Source organism: Passer domesticus, chromosome Z (assembly GCF_036417665.1).
Source record: "Passer domesticus isolate bPasDom1 chromosome Z, bPasDom1.hap1, whole genome shotgun sequence".
Lineage (NCBI taxonomy): Eukaryota > Metazoa > Chordata > Aves > Passeriformes > Passeridae > Passer > Passer domesticus.
The window spans coordinates 35,117,825-35,133,674 of record NC_087512.1 but is presented as its reverse complement, the minus strand read 5'-3'; the positions used below and the strand labels follow the sequence as shown (position 1 = coordinate 35,133,674).

The following is a 15,850-nucleotide window of genomic DNA, read 5'->3' as shown; positions in this document are numbered from 1 at the left end:
AGCCAGCTCCACCATTTTTTAAGAATCATATTCTCATTTAAAAGTGTGGGGAAAAAGATACTTCTTTGTGCCTCCTGGAAGCAGACAATAGGAAATGAATGAGCTGTCCTAGTTCAGAGCACTTAAGTAAATAAATCCAAAAGATTTGTTTAGAAATACTTAATAAACAACTCTTGTCTCCTTTACTTGCTAAAAGAAATTGTTTCCAGGGGAGGAAGTGGGATATTAGAGAAGCTTTCATGCTATGCTCCCAAAGAACACTGTTTTTAGTCGCTACCTTTGTTCTGGGACAGGCAATCAGCATGAAGTTATTCCTTACCCCTTAAACCTCTAACCCCAAGCTGAGGGACCAAGAATGTTGAAAACAATATGTATTTATAAGACAGTTACTTCACGCATTTTGGAGGAACTCTGGAAGAAGATATGAGAGACAAAGCTTTTTTCAAATCTCTAATTGAGGATGTTAGTGCGGATTTAGCCTTCTTGGAGGAGTTGGATGGGTTGACTTGCAGTCCAGGCATCACATTGCCCACACAATTATGTATGCTTTCAAAGGCTAAAATATATAGGCAGCTGCCAAATGTTCAGTGTAAGATTATGGTTATCTGAATACCTAGGACAGGCATAGTTGTATTTTTTGGAGGGTTGTTCATGCAGGAAACGGCAGTAGCAGATGTATGTACCTACCTTGTACATACCTACCTACTTTTCTGAGTGGACGGTTGGTCAAAACTGGATGACAAAAGAGAAGAGCAGAAATAAACCAAACAAAATGTTTAATGCAAGTCAATATGCTAATGTAAGGCCAGGGTTTCTTTATTTTTTAATTCCATGGAACTTACTATTTTAATTAATGGTGTTGAAGCCCTACTTCAAAGTCTCTGCCAAATGCTTAGGTCACTGGCAGATGAACCTTGGGGGTTTCCCCTCAAATTCTCTACTGTAAAAGCAGTCAGTACAGGTAAAAATGTGAAAATTGTGTGGTTCAATAGTTATGATGTTTACATTTAAATTACAATGGAGATTGATCACTTTAAGTTGGCAAACATATTTATTGTAGAAAATACATAGACTTGAGCTTAAACACTTTCACAAGTTGTAGCTTGTAGGTTCACAGGAAATTTGGTGTGTGTTGGCTTCCAGCATGATAACTGAGGCTAAGTAACAAGAATCTGCTTATGGTATCCTCACTTAAGACATGGAAAAAATGTAACTCTGTCCCAGCCAGAACCAGTACAGAAGTGCTATACACCTCTTGCCTAGAGGCTTTAAAGTTATCCTTTAAAGGAGGATAAATAAAGGACAGCACTTGTTTACTGCTGCTATATGTTCAAGTCTGCTAGACTGTTCTGGGACGTCATAAGTCTGAAGTGCAGTGTGTTTAGTGCCACAGACTGCTGTTTTTGTGGGATTGCTGTTGTAAAGCATCTTTTTTTAAGGTTGGACTGAAATTAGATGCTGAAGCTGGTAACATGCCACTTTCAGAAAGTGACCAAATTCCACTGGCATTTTCTTTACCATGTTGTTGCACTTTCCTATGTTTCCTCTAGCTACTGTATGTATTTGTGTGAGCTTTACTGTTTTCCCTTGAAGTAATTACAGGTTTGAGACATTCAGGTGCTGCGTGTTCATGTACAGATATGACGGCAAATAGAGATTAAGTGGATTAGGTAGTTTGAAGGTTGGGCAGTTCCAAGAGAATATTTATCAGCACATAGTTTTCATTGTCCTCTTTGGGTAACTGATGTTTTCAGAAGTCAAAATTTGTCCTTATTATTGAGAAGTGCTGTGAGAATCTTTTGATGAGAGCTCAGAATAAAAATTGAGGTAAATGATTCTCATCTGTTTGTGAAAGGTTATGTCTGGGGTTGTCTTAAATAGTTTATTTTCCTATGTGTGTTGAGGCTGTGACAGTGGCATTTGTGAGCATGTGATTATGCACCCTATTTATGTTACTTGAGTAAAGCATATCACATATTTAATTTAGCTCTTCTCAGTGGTGTTGCAAGTTATGCTTTTTAATACTTCCTTTGAGGTTTCTCAGCTTTTCCTGATTTTTATGCTATAATCTTTTAAAGGATGAGGGTAAGTTACAATCTCATGGTGTTAACTTACAGCAATTCTGTTAATTACTCTGTGTTACAGAATTGCTGTGAGTTATGTTACACTGAAAAAGATCAGACACATATTTGACTGAAATAGCCAGTCATCCAGTTCACTGAGATACCCTACTTATGAACATAAAGAAGACTGAGTGTTAAGTGACCGTTACTTAAAATGGAATTCCAATTTAAATGCAGGTCTTTTAAAAATTCTTATTGTGTGTTTCTCTCTACATTGATTACTATTTGTTACTATCTTGTGAAATGTAAGAAGTTACATTAAATCAACTGGTTGTCTTCATTATTCTCAGCTGGAACATAAAGAATTCTCTTTTATCAAGGGTTTTTCCTCGGTAGGATATCTGTGTTACATTCAGTCATTAATAAATATTTTAAAAAACACTCATATAGAAAAATACCTCATTAAGAATGATGGAAGTCAAAACAATCTGCCTGTTCAATAAATAAAATTAAGATGGCTGGTGTGAGTTTTTTGTATTCACTCTGTTTTGTAAAGATTTTTTTCCTGCAGTACATTATGTCTATGTGCTACTTCTCCAGTCCACCCTGATATTTTGATTGGTTCTGAAGTCTTCAAGTAGGAGCTGGTTATATTGTTTTGACCATGCATTCAACTTTTAGCCTTGTTTAAAACTAACTTTACTGTGGGTTTTTTTATTACTGAGCAGTTCTCTTCAATTGTGTACCACTACTTGTAAAGTGGCCATCCCTACTATTGCTTGCTCTTGTTCTTGGTGTCTTAAATACTTCAGTTTGCTCTGTCTGTGGGAAAGCTTAAGAAAGTCTGTTTGTGATTGCTTGTGAAGGAAAAATTCAGAATGGCTCAATGTTAATTTCTGTCTGTCTGTCTTTACTTTTGCTCTTAACTAAAGCAAAGTGCAAGGAAAAGATGCTGTTGATTTGTCCTTTCCCCAAAATCTACACTCAAGCAGATGGTGGTTTGATCCTTTGTGCTGTCCTCAAAGAAGTGTAAACAATTGAGGATAATGAAGAATGTTCCATTGCTACTACTATGTGGATCATTACACAGCTTAATTGTTTTTTGTCATGCTGTCTTTTGTGTACCTAAAATATTCTAAAAATAATTAATTTACTATGTATGTTTTCAATACTTGTCCTTTGATTGCTTCTCTTAGCTTAGTCCTACTTTTACTTATATTAGTAAGGTTTGGCTTAGAGGACTCTTAAAAGCATATAATTATTAAATAGCAGAGAGCTGCATGTCTCATCTCAAGACCTTCAGCAAGCCTTTTTAGGCATTTCTAGGTGACTACTGTGTGACTGATTTATTCCATCTCCTTTAGCATTTCCTGTAATCTCAGTCTGTCTAAAATGGCATGGCAAACAGCCATGGAAACACTTTTAGTTTCTGAAGCATATGGCTGAAGTTCTGCTGCTGACAATAGTCAGTTCCTGAAGATGGATGTGGAAGTTGTGTGCTAGAACAAAAGCCCTCTCACTCTGCTCCACCTCAAAGTTCTCCACACCTTTTAGATGTGGGGCTCCTACTAGGTTCACTTCAGGTTTTTGTACTGAAGTGCACCAGAGAGTCTTCAGTCTCAATTTTATCGCTGTTTTCTTTGTGGTATGTTGGATTCTGCTTGTGGGAATGGTCTTCAGTGCTCACTCAGCATGGGGCTGTGGGTGGGCATTTTTCTGACACTGTAATCTTACTTAAGGAAAAGGTGTTTTTTGTTGTTGTGCTCAATTTCTCAGATAACAAGTTATTCAGAAATAGCCCTTACTATGACTGGTGGTGGGGAAGCAAATAGGGAACACGAGTACGTCTGTGTGGTGTGGAGCAGGGAGGTGGTCCTGAATGTTGTTTTCAGGCCGAATGGGGGCTGCTGATTGCTGCTGCTGCAGGGGAGGTGTGTGATGGCTGGGGTTCAGTCTCACTTCCTATGAGGTCTGCTTTGGAGGACAAGTATTGGGGTGTATGTACGTTGATAGAAGACACAGCGTGCTCCCTTAAATGGATGGGTGCACCTGCAAGGAGGAACCCTTTCCAGTGTCTGTACACCCAAACCCAGAGCTTGTCCAGCTTCTGCACCAAGTGAGACTTTGCTGCTGCTGTCTATTAAATCTTCTACTTCCACTTGCTTTGAAAATAAGCACGTGTGCTTTTTAGCCACAAACTGTACTTTCTTTGCCCTTAATTAACTGCACTTATGGGTTGCTGTCCTTGAGTTTAGGTGTTTTCTGTCTGCATTCCCTTTGAAATCTCTAGAAGTGTCCAAAGGCTCCTGTGTTACCTTCCTGCAGGGGAAACCATGGTAAATGGCAGCAGAATATCATGTCACACAAAGAAAAAGAAGGGGGAAGGATGATGTTTTACGAGGCAATTTTTCTGTTATGTTGTCTAGGTTTGGAGTTCTAATTTGAAAGGCAATTTTAAAGAAATTCAAAGACAGATGCTCCAAAAATGTGACTGTCAAACTTGTGGCTGATGTCTGTTGGGTTTTGTGCTTACCTTTCTGAAATTAAATTACTAGGATCTTCATGAATTTAAAAACTATCACCTGTCTTTGGTATATCTGGATATTTTTAAAACACCTGGCTGGTGGAAGGACTTAGGCTTCTGTGTGGGGAAGCCTGCTTAGAGTTTTGCTCTGGTTAGGGAAACAAAGACACACAGCTTTTCTTTTAGTTTCTTGACTGAACAACACATTGCATGCACACTTAGGGGTGTTCTTTTCTCAAACCTATGAAGATCAGACTGGGAACAAAATCTAAAATGTATGTATTCACACAGTTTCCTAGGGCAATTTCTAGTGAAAAAAAAACAACAAAAAAGAACCACTATTTTAGGTGACAATGGAAATGACAAAAGAAATGTAACTAAGAGTATTTATTCTATCGCTGTTTCCATAAACTTATTTAATGTCATCTAGACAATATCTACTCTAATTCCTGAAAGAATAATAAATGAATGTTAAATAGAAGATATATTCTAGGCTGAAGTTGTTATATCTGCATAGTTTTGCCGGTTTGAATTGCTTTTCTTCACCCAAGATGAATAATTACATTCCTCGTATCAAAAATGAAGAAAAGTGTAGATTTCTCTTCCTCTGCAGTCTTTTTTGAGTCATGACCACCGTAGTTTCATTAAACTATGGTGGTTTAAGCTTACTTGTTTCCTGTATGTCTGACTGGTGGTATGCACTCTAATTTTTGTTCAAGATGTTTACACTGAATTATTTCTACTCTGTTTTTCAAGTTGTTATTTAATCAATACAATACATGGAGAAAATATGTGCCAGACGCATACCAAAGCAAGATAAATATGTTGTGTAGAGTGAAAAGTTTAGTGTTTCCATTGAAGTATTCTTCATAAACTCAAAACTTAGCTAGACTTTTGGAGTCTCTGAACAAAGATTGGGGTATTTGGTCAAAAAAATTAAGGTTAGCAGTTTGCCTGTGTAAATGCCATTAGGAAGCTCCCCCCCCAAGATCTGTGTAACTAAAATAGTTAAGACCCCCAAAAGTGTTCCTTAAGAATTATAATCAAAACTATTTCCTTATTACTGAATGCTTGCAACTCAGCAGTGAAATTGGGAAGATGTCATGGACTGGAAAACTGGAAACAACACTGTGTTGCTTCTCTCAGAAACAAGTAGAGCTAGGGATTACAGAAGAAATTTTTTATTCTGTAGCATATAAATGAGTAAAACCTTACTAACGTTTCCATCAATAGCTTTCCAATTAATGTGGCGTTTTTTTAAAAAGAAAAAATACTAATTTGTAAATGCAATTTTGTCCACTTTTTTTTCTGATATTTTCAAAAGAGCAGATTTGAAGCACTGCGTGATGAATGGCATGATGAATGCATAAGAAAGCACTTAGCTCAGTTAGGCAAAACTGTAGCTATGATCTCTTAAAAGTCTTTTTGGTAACTTTATTGTTTTACAGATTTCCATTAGATTATTAGTGCAAATGCAATTTTATTAATATAGCCATTTATAAGGTAAAGATTAAAAAAAGCTAGTTTTTCACTTCATGCTGGAATTGTCCTACAGCAAAACCAGTTATTCTGGGTTAGACCATGTGCCACTTTGAAGATTTTCTACCTTTATGGTCCAGTCTCTATTTCTTTTCCTTCCATTTCTATTTTATGTGCCAAGGGGAGTTTGTCAGCTGTGTAGAATGTAGCACTCAGAGCTTGTGAAGAAATGTATCAGTGAAGAGCTTTTTGTGAATTAATATTTTGTACCTTTCAATGTGTGTGTGTGTAAATATATAGATATAAATATATATCTTTCAGTGTGTCTGAAATGCTTATATACCAACTCATGCAGTGTGAGAAACAAACAGGATGAACTGGAAGCTTTGGTTAGCTCCCAGCCAGCAGTGTGTGCCCGGGCAGCCAGGAGGGCAAACCCATCCCGGGGTGCATCAGCCACAGCATCACCAGCTGTGATTGGGATCATCCTGCTGCATTCAGCCCTGCTGCGGCCTCACCCTGGGTCTGTGTGCAGCGCTGGGCCCCACACTCTGAGAAGGGTGGGCAGGTCCCTGACCGTGTCCAGAGGAGGGGGAAAATAGCTGGTGAAAGGGCTGGAAGGAATGTCCTATGAGGAGCAGCTGAGGACTCTGGGTTTGTCTAGCTTGGAGGAGAGGAGGCTGAGGGGTGACCTTACTGCCCTGAACGGCTGCCTGAGGAGGGGATGTGGAGAGGGAGGTGCTGATCTCTTCTGCCTGGGACCCAGTGGTGGGATTTGTGTGAATGGTTCAAAGCTGTGCCAGGGCAGGTTAAGACTGGACATTCGGAAGCATTTTTTTTAATAGCAGGGCAGTCTAATATGCTGGAGCAGGCCTACTGGAAAGGTGGTCAATGCCCCAAGCTGTCAGTGTTTAAGAGGCATTTGGACAATGTCCTTAACAACATACTTGAACTATATCCTGAAGTGTTCAGGCAGTTGGACTAGATGATTATTTTAAGTCCCTTCCAAATGAAATAGTTCTATTCTGCCTCTTGAGGAGAAGAATAAAGCTGTAGGCGTGCTACAGTGGTCAGAACCAGCATTGCAATTTTAACTATTTCTGGTTGTAGAAATTTATAGTTTCATATGCCACTTCCTTATCTTCACATGGTTGTTTTCTTCCCTCAAAATTCCTATCAGCTTAATAGTATAATTATTGTGATAAATTATGTGCATGCCAGTGTGTACAACATTTGTATCACCTGTATGCAAACACAACTCTTAAACTCAGTTAATGCCTGAAGCATACACTTACATCATGTTAATTGCAAACATGTTTGCACATAAGCTACAAGTTTCTCCCTTTCAGGGTATTTTTGATTGCAGAGCTTTGTATTGGTCTGTTACACAAGTAATGCTAGGTGGCAGGCTGAAAAACCAGGCAGATTAATGTAAACACACTGTTTACTGTAAATAATTATTTTACCTTTAGCAATACCCTTTGATAATTTAACCTCACATCATATTAATACATCTGTGTTTTGCTCAAGGTAACATACTTCTTTTGTATTTTTCCATTTGTTAGTTAATGGTATGAATGTATTTGAAAGGGTTACTTTTTTGTTTCCTGTTCTTAGTCCTACTCTCCAATTCCTAGAATAATTATGGGAGGTAGATTAGTATTCATGATCTTATGTATACCTACTCTGAACAGTTCAAGAAGGTAATCAGGTAGATGATACAAGCAATTTTTTTTTCAGTAAATTACATCTGAAGAATAAAGAGTTCTGAAATTCAGCAAAAGAAATTGCAAGCTTCTGCACCTGGGGAGGAAGAACCCCAGGTAGCAGCACAGGCTGGGGCTGACCTGCTGGAAAGCAGCTCTGAGGAGAAGGACCTGGGGTTCCTGGTGGACAGCAAGCTCTCCATGAGCCAGCAGTGTATCCTGGTGGCCAAGAAGGCCAATGGTGTCCTGGGGTGCATTGGGAAGAGCAGTGCCAGCAGGTGGGGGGAGGTGATCCTGCTCCTCTACTCAGCCCTGGTGAGGCACATCTGGAGTGCTGTGTCCAGTTCTGGGCTCCTCAGGACCAGAGAGACACAGAGCTGCTGGAGAGGGTCCAGAGAGATTGTGGCATCTCTCTCACTGGAGATACTGAAGAACTGGACACAATCCTGTGCCATGTTCTAGGATGCTCCTAGCTTGAGCAGGGAGGTTGGACCAGACGTTCACTTGTGGTCCCTTCCAGCCGTACTCATTCTGGAATGAGTCAACTAAAATAACCATGAAGGATGGAGGTGTGATGGAAAAAAATAAATTAGTTTTGGCTTGCTTGTAAAACTTTGTTAGCCCCAAAATTTTGACACAGTTATGGCACCACTGGTATGCTGATTAACTTTGTTGGCTCTGAAATGCTTATTCCCAGTCAGATCCTTGCATAGCATAATGAAGTTAAAACAGAGAATATGATTTATTGTGTTAAGTATCTCTCTGGTGGTTAAGAAAAAATATTGTCAGTGCAAAGTCTTTAATGGGAAGAAAAGTTACATAATTAATAACCGAAAAAGAAATTACTTCAAATCCTGCAATAGTTTTTGCAAACAACCTGGGACCTGTTTTTCTGAATAAAATAGAAAATCTCAAGGGCTGTATATTCTATACAAATATGTATAGAAGGTACTAGTGCACAATTACTGGAAATTTTTATCACTCTTAAAATACTAATGATATCTATAGGGCAAATTGACATTTATTGTCTGAGTTTTTATTGTTATACCTGATGTGTTTTCCATGAAAGATAATTCTTTGTTTTATTATGTTGTTATCCAGGCAGCATTAGATGCAGTTCAGTTGCTCAAGGGTTTTGCTTTTGCTTTAGTGTCATGCTCATCTAAGAAAGGCTTCTAGACCTGGTTCCTTCTGGAAGTGCCATACTCTACTGACACTTGGACATATGTAAATTTTTAACAGTCATTTTTGAAAAATTGTAAGAACTGTATTGAAAAAGTACAGTTGTCTTAAAAAAAAATCTAGACATAAAGCAGGAAATGTAGGAATAACTCAGTTTAAAAGTACTTGTTTTTATTATTTTCCCATCTCTTTTGCATTCCTGTCTTTTTCAGAGGAAACATGAAGGAGCAGACAGAAGGGATGGCAGACATAAACTACGTCTGATGCTAGATTTACATTTCCAGTAACTTCTGAATGTTTCAGTAAGGACTTTTGCTAGTGTGTGCAGTGCAGAATACAGCTAACAACTTTGTGTCCTTTAGTCAAGAGGAGGGGCTTCTGCACCATCTGATGCGTAATGAACTTCAAAACTTTGCAGCTGTCTGAGGAGCTTTCTATATCAGGAAAATTGTCCTTCTGCTGGGAGTCCTGGAGGGGTAATGTTGTGGTTTATTCCCAGCTGACATCTAAGCACCATACAACAGCCAATTTGTTTCCCAGCAGTGGGATGAGTGAGACAATTGAAAGGATAAAAGTGAGAAACTTGTAGGTTGAGATTAAGACAGTTTAATTGGTAAAGCAAAAGCAGTGCATACAAGCGAAACAAAACAAGGAATTTATTCACTACTTCCTTCATGGGCAGGCAAGCTTTCAACCATCCTCAGGAAAGTACAGCTCCAGCACTCGTAACAGTGACTTGCAAATGAGGCATTTCAGTTGCTTAAAAAATCCTTTCACTTGCTTAAAAAAATATATATATTAAACCTGCTTTTGCAAAGGTATTAGTGAAAGCAGGTTTAATATAAATTTGTGATTAGCAAAGTTCAATGGCAAGGCTCACTCTATTACTTTTTACGTGGATGAAATACACAAAGCAAAATCAGATTAGAATCAGCTTAGAATGAATGACACAGAGACCAGAGATGGAAAGGAGTAAGCATGTAAAATGGTAAGTGCGACCCTCCTGCTGAGTCACGAGGTTCACAGTCAAGCCCCTTGCTTTCTAAATTCCTGATGGACACTAGGTGTGACTGAGTCCAAACTCAGCCAGAGATTTGGAGACTTCCCTGCCCTCCTTCCTTGTGTATTAGATTGCTCTCAGTTGATGTATAAGCTATTTAATGGTCAGGGAGTAGACAGTATGTACAGAAAATGTCACTCCAAAATTTAGTTAGGGTTCACTTTATTTAAGGGGCTTTAAGCTGTATCTTGCTATCTTATCCAGTTGGTAGAAGTGGTGGGGATCTGGTCTCTCCCTATGTGAGGGAGGCGATGTAATATATCTGTAAATGCAGTGCTGAGACCCCAGTCTTAGAACTTTTAGTACCTTCTGTGCTTGCTCTTGAGGTTTTATCTTTCTCATGAAGTACATGTCAGCAAAAGGTACATAAAGTAAATGGACCCTTCTTATTCCTATTCCTAGTCACACTCACCTTAGTAATTTTTGCCAGTTTCTGTTTGAACGTACCTAGAATTTTTATAATAATGGCTGAGATGTGCCTGAAGTTAGAAGATAACAGAGCCATTCTCTTCCAGGCTGTTTTGGTATTTTTTATTTTAAGAATCCACATACTGGACCTTTCCAGTTGGCAAGGTGAGCTGCAGAATAACAGAGTCAAAGAGCTTTTATAAAATCACAGCCGAATATTTAAAGTTGAGTTACAGCACAGGAGGAATTTGGTACCACAATCTGCCTTCCTCTGAAAATGAATGTGACCCCTTGGTTTTGAGACTTTTTTTAAGGAAGGTGGTGATGAATAGATGAAATAGTGGATTAGAGCATGACCAGTATGAGCAAATAATGGGCAAATATCTATAAAATACTAGTACAAAAATCCTTCTTGTTAAACCAGTTGTCTTTAAGAAGGCATCACTTCTTACAGGAAACCACCTCGAGTATCCTGCAGGATGCATAAAATGTGTGTTAATTCTTGCAGACTTTATTCTGCATCATCCTGATGTTGTGTTGAAATCTGCTTGAAGGGAACTTCTGCCTTTACTTGTTCGTTCTGACTATATTTTTAATAAAGAAAAAAATTAATAATGATATGTTCAACAGTGTTAAACTGGCACGTGAATCTCATGTTAAAGCTTTTAAGAAAGATAGCTTTAACTAGAATTTTGTTATTATTGTGTCCAAAAGGATTCAGTGTAGTCACTGTTAGTAAAATGTGGCATTGTGGACCTAGCTTTTACACCTTCCCCTATTCCTTCTGTGTTTTTATGACTTGACTAGTCATTTAGTTTCACCTGTGTTCAAGCTCCCGTGCAGCATTTCACAATAGCTTTAGCTATAGTTAAAGACTTGTTTGATCTAATTTCCATTCTGTGGCCTTAAGCATACCAAGTGTTACTGCCTGTTACTGTGATGTTCACCCCACAGTGCAATGAAACATGGTGAACATAAGGGACCGACTTCAGCATTATAATTACGTTGCATGAGCTCCTATTTGTATTTCAAAGTTGCCTAAAATAGTTTTAGCTGATCTATCTGTTTAGCAAATGTGTTAGCACTAAAATTATTGTTTATGGGAGAAGAGATTATTCTGACAAACATACAATAACAGGTCAAAACTCACAGAATATTCTAAGTTGGAAGGAACCCACAAGGATCATTGAGTCCAACATTTAAGTGGCCTGTACAGGGATTGAATGTACAATGTTGGTGTTATTCCCACCGTGCTCTGATCAACTGAGCTAAGCTCTTTGTTTTGCCTTATACAGGCAACAAACCCCCCACATTTTATTCTGTGCCCAGTGCATGTAAAGAAATATGTGTCATTTTGCTTATGTTTTTTTCTTCTCCTGGATGTATAACTCTTTTGACAGAAAACACTGTTATAATTGTTCTGTTATTCTGTATGCTGTTGCCTGCTTCTTCCTGCATCTCAGTGATGTTCCCTGGAACTGCCTTATCAGGCACCAATTTTAACTGAGTCTGTGAGAACCTTCAGGGTTTTAACTGTTGTAGAGTTTGGACCTTGAGTTTGAACCACGCAGACAAAAGATACAGCAGAGAGGGAGAAAATTGTGTTCATACAAGCTTTTTCCTTAGAAGAAAAAAATCTGACCCTAATAACGAAGTCCTAGTGGTAAGTGGTGTTCAAGACACTTGATCTGGCACTTGAAATGGATTTTTAGGTGCCACTTTAAAGGAAAGGAGCAGAAGTGAAATGCCTCTGTCCCTCTGGATCAGGAGGAAGATTTTTTGTATTAAGGTAGTGTTTCCTGCTTATGTACCTAGTCTAGCATAGTCACTTTTTCTCTAGCAAGCTTTGGGAAATCTGTTAGGGTCTCTAGATGCTTCCTTTTTCAAAATCACTCCTTCCTAGTTTCTGTTGTTGATTGAGTTTGTTGGTCTACATTTGCAATTTGCATTTGTTTCTCTTTACCTTTTTCACTACGAGTTTGGGATTTTTTTCCCTATTCTCCTTTCCTGAGTGGTTTTGGTTTGTTTGCTTTCTTACTTCCTTTTCTGTGGTTTATTTAACTCTTGCCACTTGTCTTTTCTGTGCTCAGCATACCTTGCTAGGATGATTTCCTGTTGGCTTGGCTAAACCACATGTCACTGCAGCCCTGGTTACTCCTTCTGACAGTTCAATAAGACAAAAAGAGCTTAGCTGAGGGAGTGCTGTTTCAGAGTGCACAGAAATGCCATTTTTGTCAGTATGTTCTGTCAGTGGTGGCTTCCACAAAAAATGCAAGAAAAATGTAATAGCTGCAGTCTGCACATACACAATAGCACTGAGCTTTGCTCAGTCACTTCTGTTTCTCTTCAGGAAGGTTTCATTCAAAAGACTAGAATTTTCTTTGTGTTAAAAGCCCATTTTTCATTTTGGGAAGACACCCAAAGTAGTTTCCCGGCTTTTTGTTCTGGAGCCCATTATCCGGGCTTTATCAAAACTGGGAGCTGTTACAGGCTCTTTGAAGAACGATGAGACTTTGATAAGGTACTATTCAGCATGGCAAACAGCTGTGTAAGTCTGCAAGAAGAGCTTAATGAGGGAGGCAATGAAAAATATTTATGCTAATGAGATTTTCTGCACCAGTTAAGTGCTCAGGAAGAAGTTGATATGATGTTTGTAACATCACATATATGTAGTCTGAAATCACTGTTTCTAAAGCCTCTGCATATCTATCTGATTTGTATAATCTTGCTCCATTTTTGTGAAAGTGGATTTCAGTCTTCTGTGTGTGACCATTCAAAAAATATTGTGAAGGCTTTCTCAAGTTGTCTCCTGAAGTCAGAGGAGCAGGAATGCACCTTTATCATTGTCTGAAAAATTGCCAATACATATTACTGTAACCTCTGTGCTTAACTAGGGCTATTATATTTACATTTTTAAAATGCTGGCAACTCATCTTAGGAGAAGATGTGCCAATATAAAGTGAAATACTACTTCTGGAAGGTTCTTCCAGTTTCCAAATGAAGACCTTGGTCTGAACCAATCTCTTAGATTTGACCAATCATTGTAATGCTTTTTTTTTTCCCCAAATCTTGCAAATCCTACTTTACGAACTATAGGTCCTCTGGTTTGCTTTTGTTTTGGCTTTCTTCCTGCCAGGAGAAACAAATTAACTTCTGTAGCTTCAAGAGAACTGTGTTGCAGAATCATATGTAGAAGAGATTGTTCTTGCTCTTTTTCCCTCCTTTTCCCTTTTTTTAACTTCATGTAGTGAATGAGGTAGTGATAGCCAACTGCAGTAGGTGGGCAAGGACTTGTGATCTCCCTAACCCTTGAGGGGTTTGGTGCTAGCAAACAAGGAGAATACCAAGATAGTAGTAGAAAATTCCATTGTGTTTTTTTACTTGGGGATTAACCAAGCTTGCATGTCCTCAGACAGCTGCAGTACTGATTATACTATGGGGAACATAAGAGTGTTTATGTTCCTGGGTGTGTCTGATGGGCCTTGTCATGTTTTCAGGATGATAAAGGATTTTAAGTGCCTATCTGCAGTGCTTTGTTAAAAAGAATAATTTTGATAATCAGGCCTTGTACAGTTAATTGCAATACATTCTTTTTGTAAACTACCAGGCAATTCTGAAAGGAGTACACATCTGAGCAAATTGTGATTCATCTGATAGTTTGAATGTTTTTTCCAGTCAGCTAGGTTCACAGAGCTAGAGGAGATGTTTCTGAGGAAGTCAACCTTTTGTGTTATTAACTGTGTCATTCTACCAGTCTACAGTGGAGAAACCTTCAGTGAGATGGTAGTGCCATAGACATGATTTTTCATACATAGCGTGTCATACATGCAGTGTTTGGAAGCATCTGAGTTGATGCTGCAGTTAGATGCATGGTTTCTCAAGCTTAGCGTCCCTTTGTGCTAATGTGTTAAATAGACTTGAGTTCTGTAATGAGATTGCCATGTAATCAAACAGGAGAAGGCAGAGATGGCTTCTGTTCCAAGTTCTGTAACAACCTACTTTTTGTCACTGACTCGAGTTGACAGCTGGCACCACTTTATTCAGATCTTCTTCAGAGATCTGCTATTCAGTACTGTGTGGACTCAAAGTAGGTAAAAGTCTTTGCATTAAACCGAGAATTTGAAGAAAAATATTATATTATGGCTAATAATATGCATAGTATTGTTATAGAAATCTAAATCCTTTAAGGAGAATCTGAATGTTATTTAAACATAATACCATGGTTAACCTTCCTCATGTTCTTCACTATATGATGAAGTGCTATGTCCCCCCCTTTCCCAATAATAAAGTTTTCAAATTTGAGATTTCCTATCTGTGAAGTGAAGGTTTTATGCAGGCAAGAAAAATTTGCCTGCAAAATTCAGGTTGAGTTGTGCACAGATAGATCCTGCTGCATGTGTGCAGTTTTTTAACAGCACCACATAGAACTATTGTTACAGATTTACTCATGTGGTTGGCTTATGAATTTCAGAATTTTTTTTGTTAAATACTGTTTTTTTTTCTCTGTTTCAGTGTGCAAGGACCCACCCTACAAAGTTGAAGAATCTGGATATGCTGGTTTCATTTTACCAATTGAGGTTTACTTCAAAAACAAGGTATGGAATCTCATGTTTTTCATAAGAAAAGAAATCATGTTGAAGTGAGGGGTTTCTTAAGTTTTGAACTTTAAGTTTTACTAAGTTTGTAAACTTGGTTAAGAATGTATTTAAAACTATTGTTATCAATGCTGTTCCTCAACCCAGTATTACAGTAACATGTAGAAATGTGTAATTGTATTTCACAGAATCACAGAATGGGTCAGGTTGGAAGCGACCAGAAGGGGTCATCTGGTTCAACCTCCCTGCTGAAGCAGGATCATCCCAGAGCAAATGGCACAGGATTGTGTCCAAACAATTCTTGAATTTCCCTAATGAGGGAGATTCTACAACCTCTCTGGGCAATCTGTTCCAGTGCTTGATCACTGTTTGATCTTCCTCATGTTCAGGTCAAATTTCCTGTGCATCAGTTTGTGCCTGTTGACTCTTGTGCTATTGCTTGGCACCACCAAGCAGAGTAATTTGCTTGGATCCATCATCTGACACCCGCCCTTTGGATACTTGTTAACAGTAAGGTCCCTCAGAGTCATCTCTTCTCAAGGCTGAGCAGACTCAATTCTCTCAACCTTTCCTCATAAAAGAGGTTCCCTCATCATTTTTGTCGCCCTGTCCTGGACCTTCTCCAGCAGCTCTGTGTCTCCCTTGTCCTGAGGAGCCCAGAACTGGACAGAACACTCCAGATGTGCCTCACCAGGGCTGAGTAGAGGAGCAGGATCACCTCCCCCCACCTGCTGGCACTGCTCTTCCCAATGCACCCCAGGACACCATTGGCCTTCTTGGCCACCAGGACACACTGCTGGCTCATGGAGAGCTTGCTGTCCACCAGGAACCCC

The 15,850-nt window shown here is 38.8% G+C and overlaps 1 protein-coding gene across 5 annotated transcripts in view; it reads left to right on the top strand.

Annotated features, from left to right (window-relative positions):
* The window catches only part of MLLT3 (MLLT3 super elongation complex subunit), a 117,497-nt gene that overhangs the window by 40,759 nt on the left and 60,888 nt on the right, over window positions 1-15,850 (top strand). For 4 of the 5 annotated variants that reach the window (XR_010352240.1, XM_064403066.1, XM_064403065.1 and 1 more), the window contains exon 3: window positions 14,935-15,017. Coding sequence is in view for 4 of the 5 variants with exons in the window: in XM_064403066.1 (XP_064259136.1) it covers window positions 14,935-15,017 (83 nt within the window). In the remaining variant the exon portion in view is untranslated. Of the gene's footprint in view, window positions 1-9,236; window positions 9,257-14,934; window positions 15,018-15,850 lie in introns of those variants that run through there. The other variant, XM_064403067.1, reaches the window with a different exon arrangement.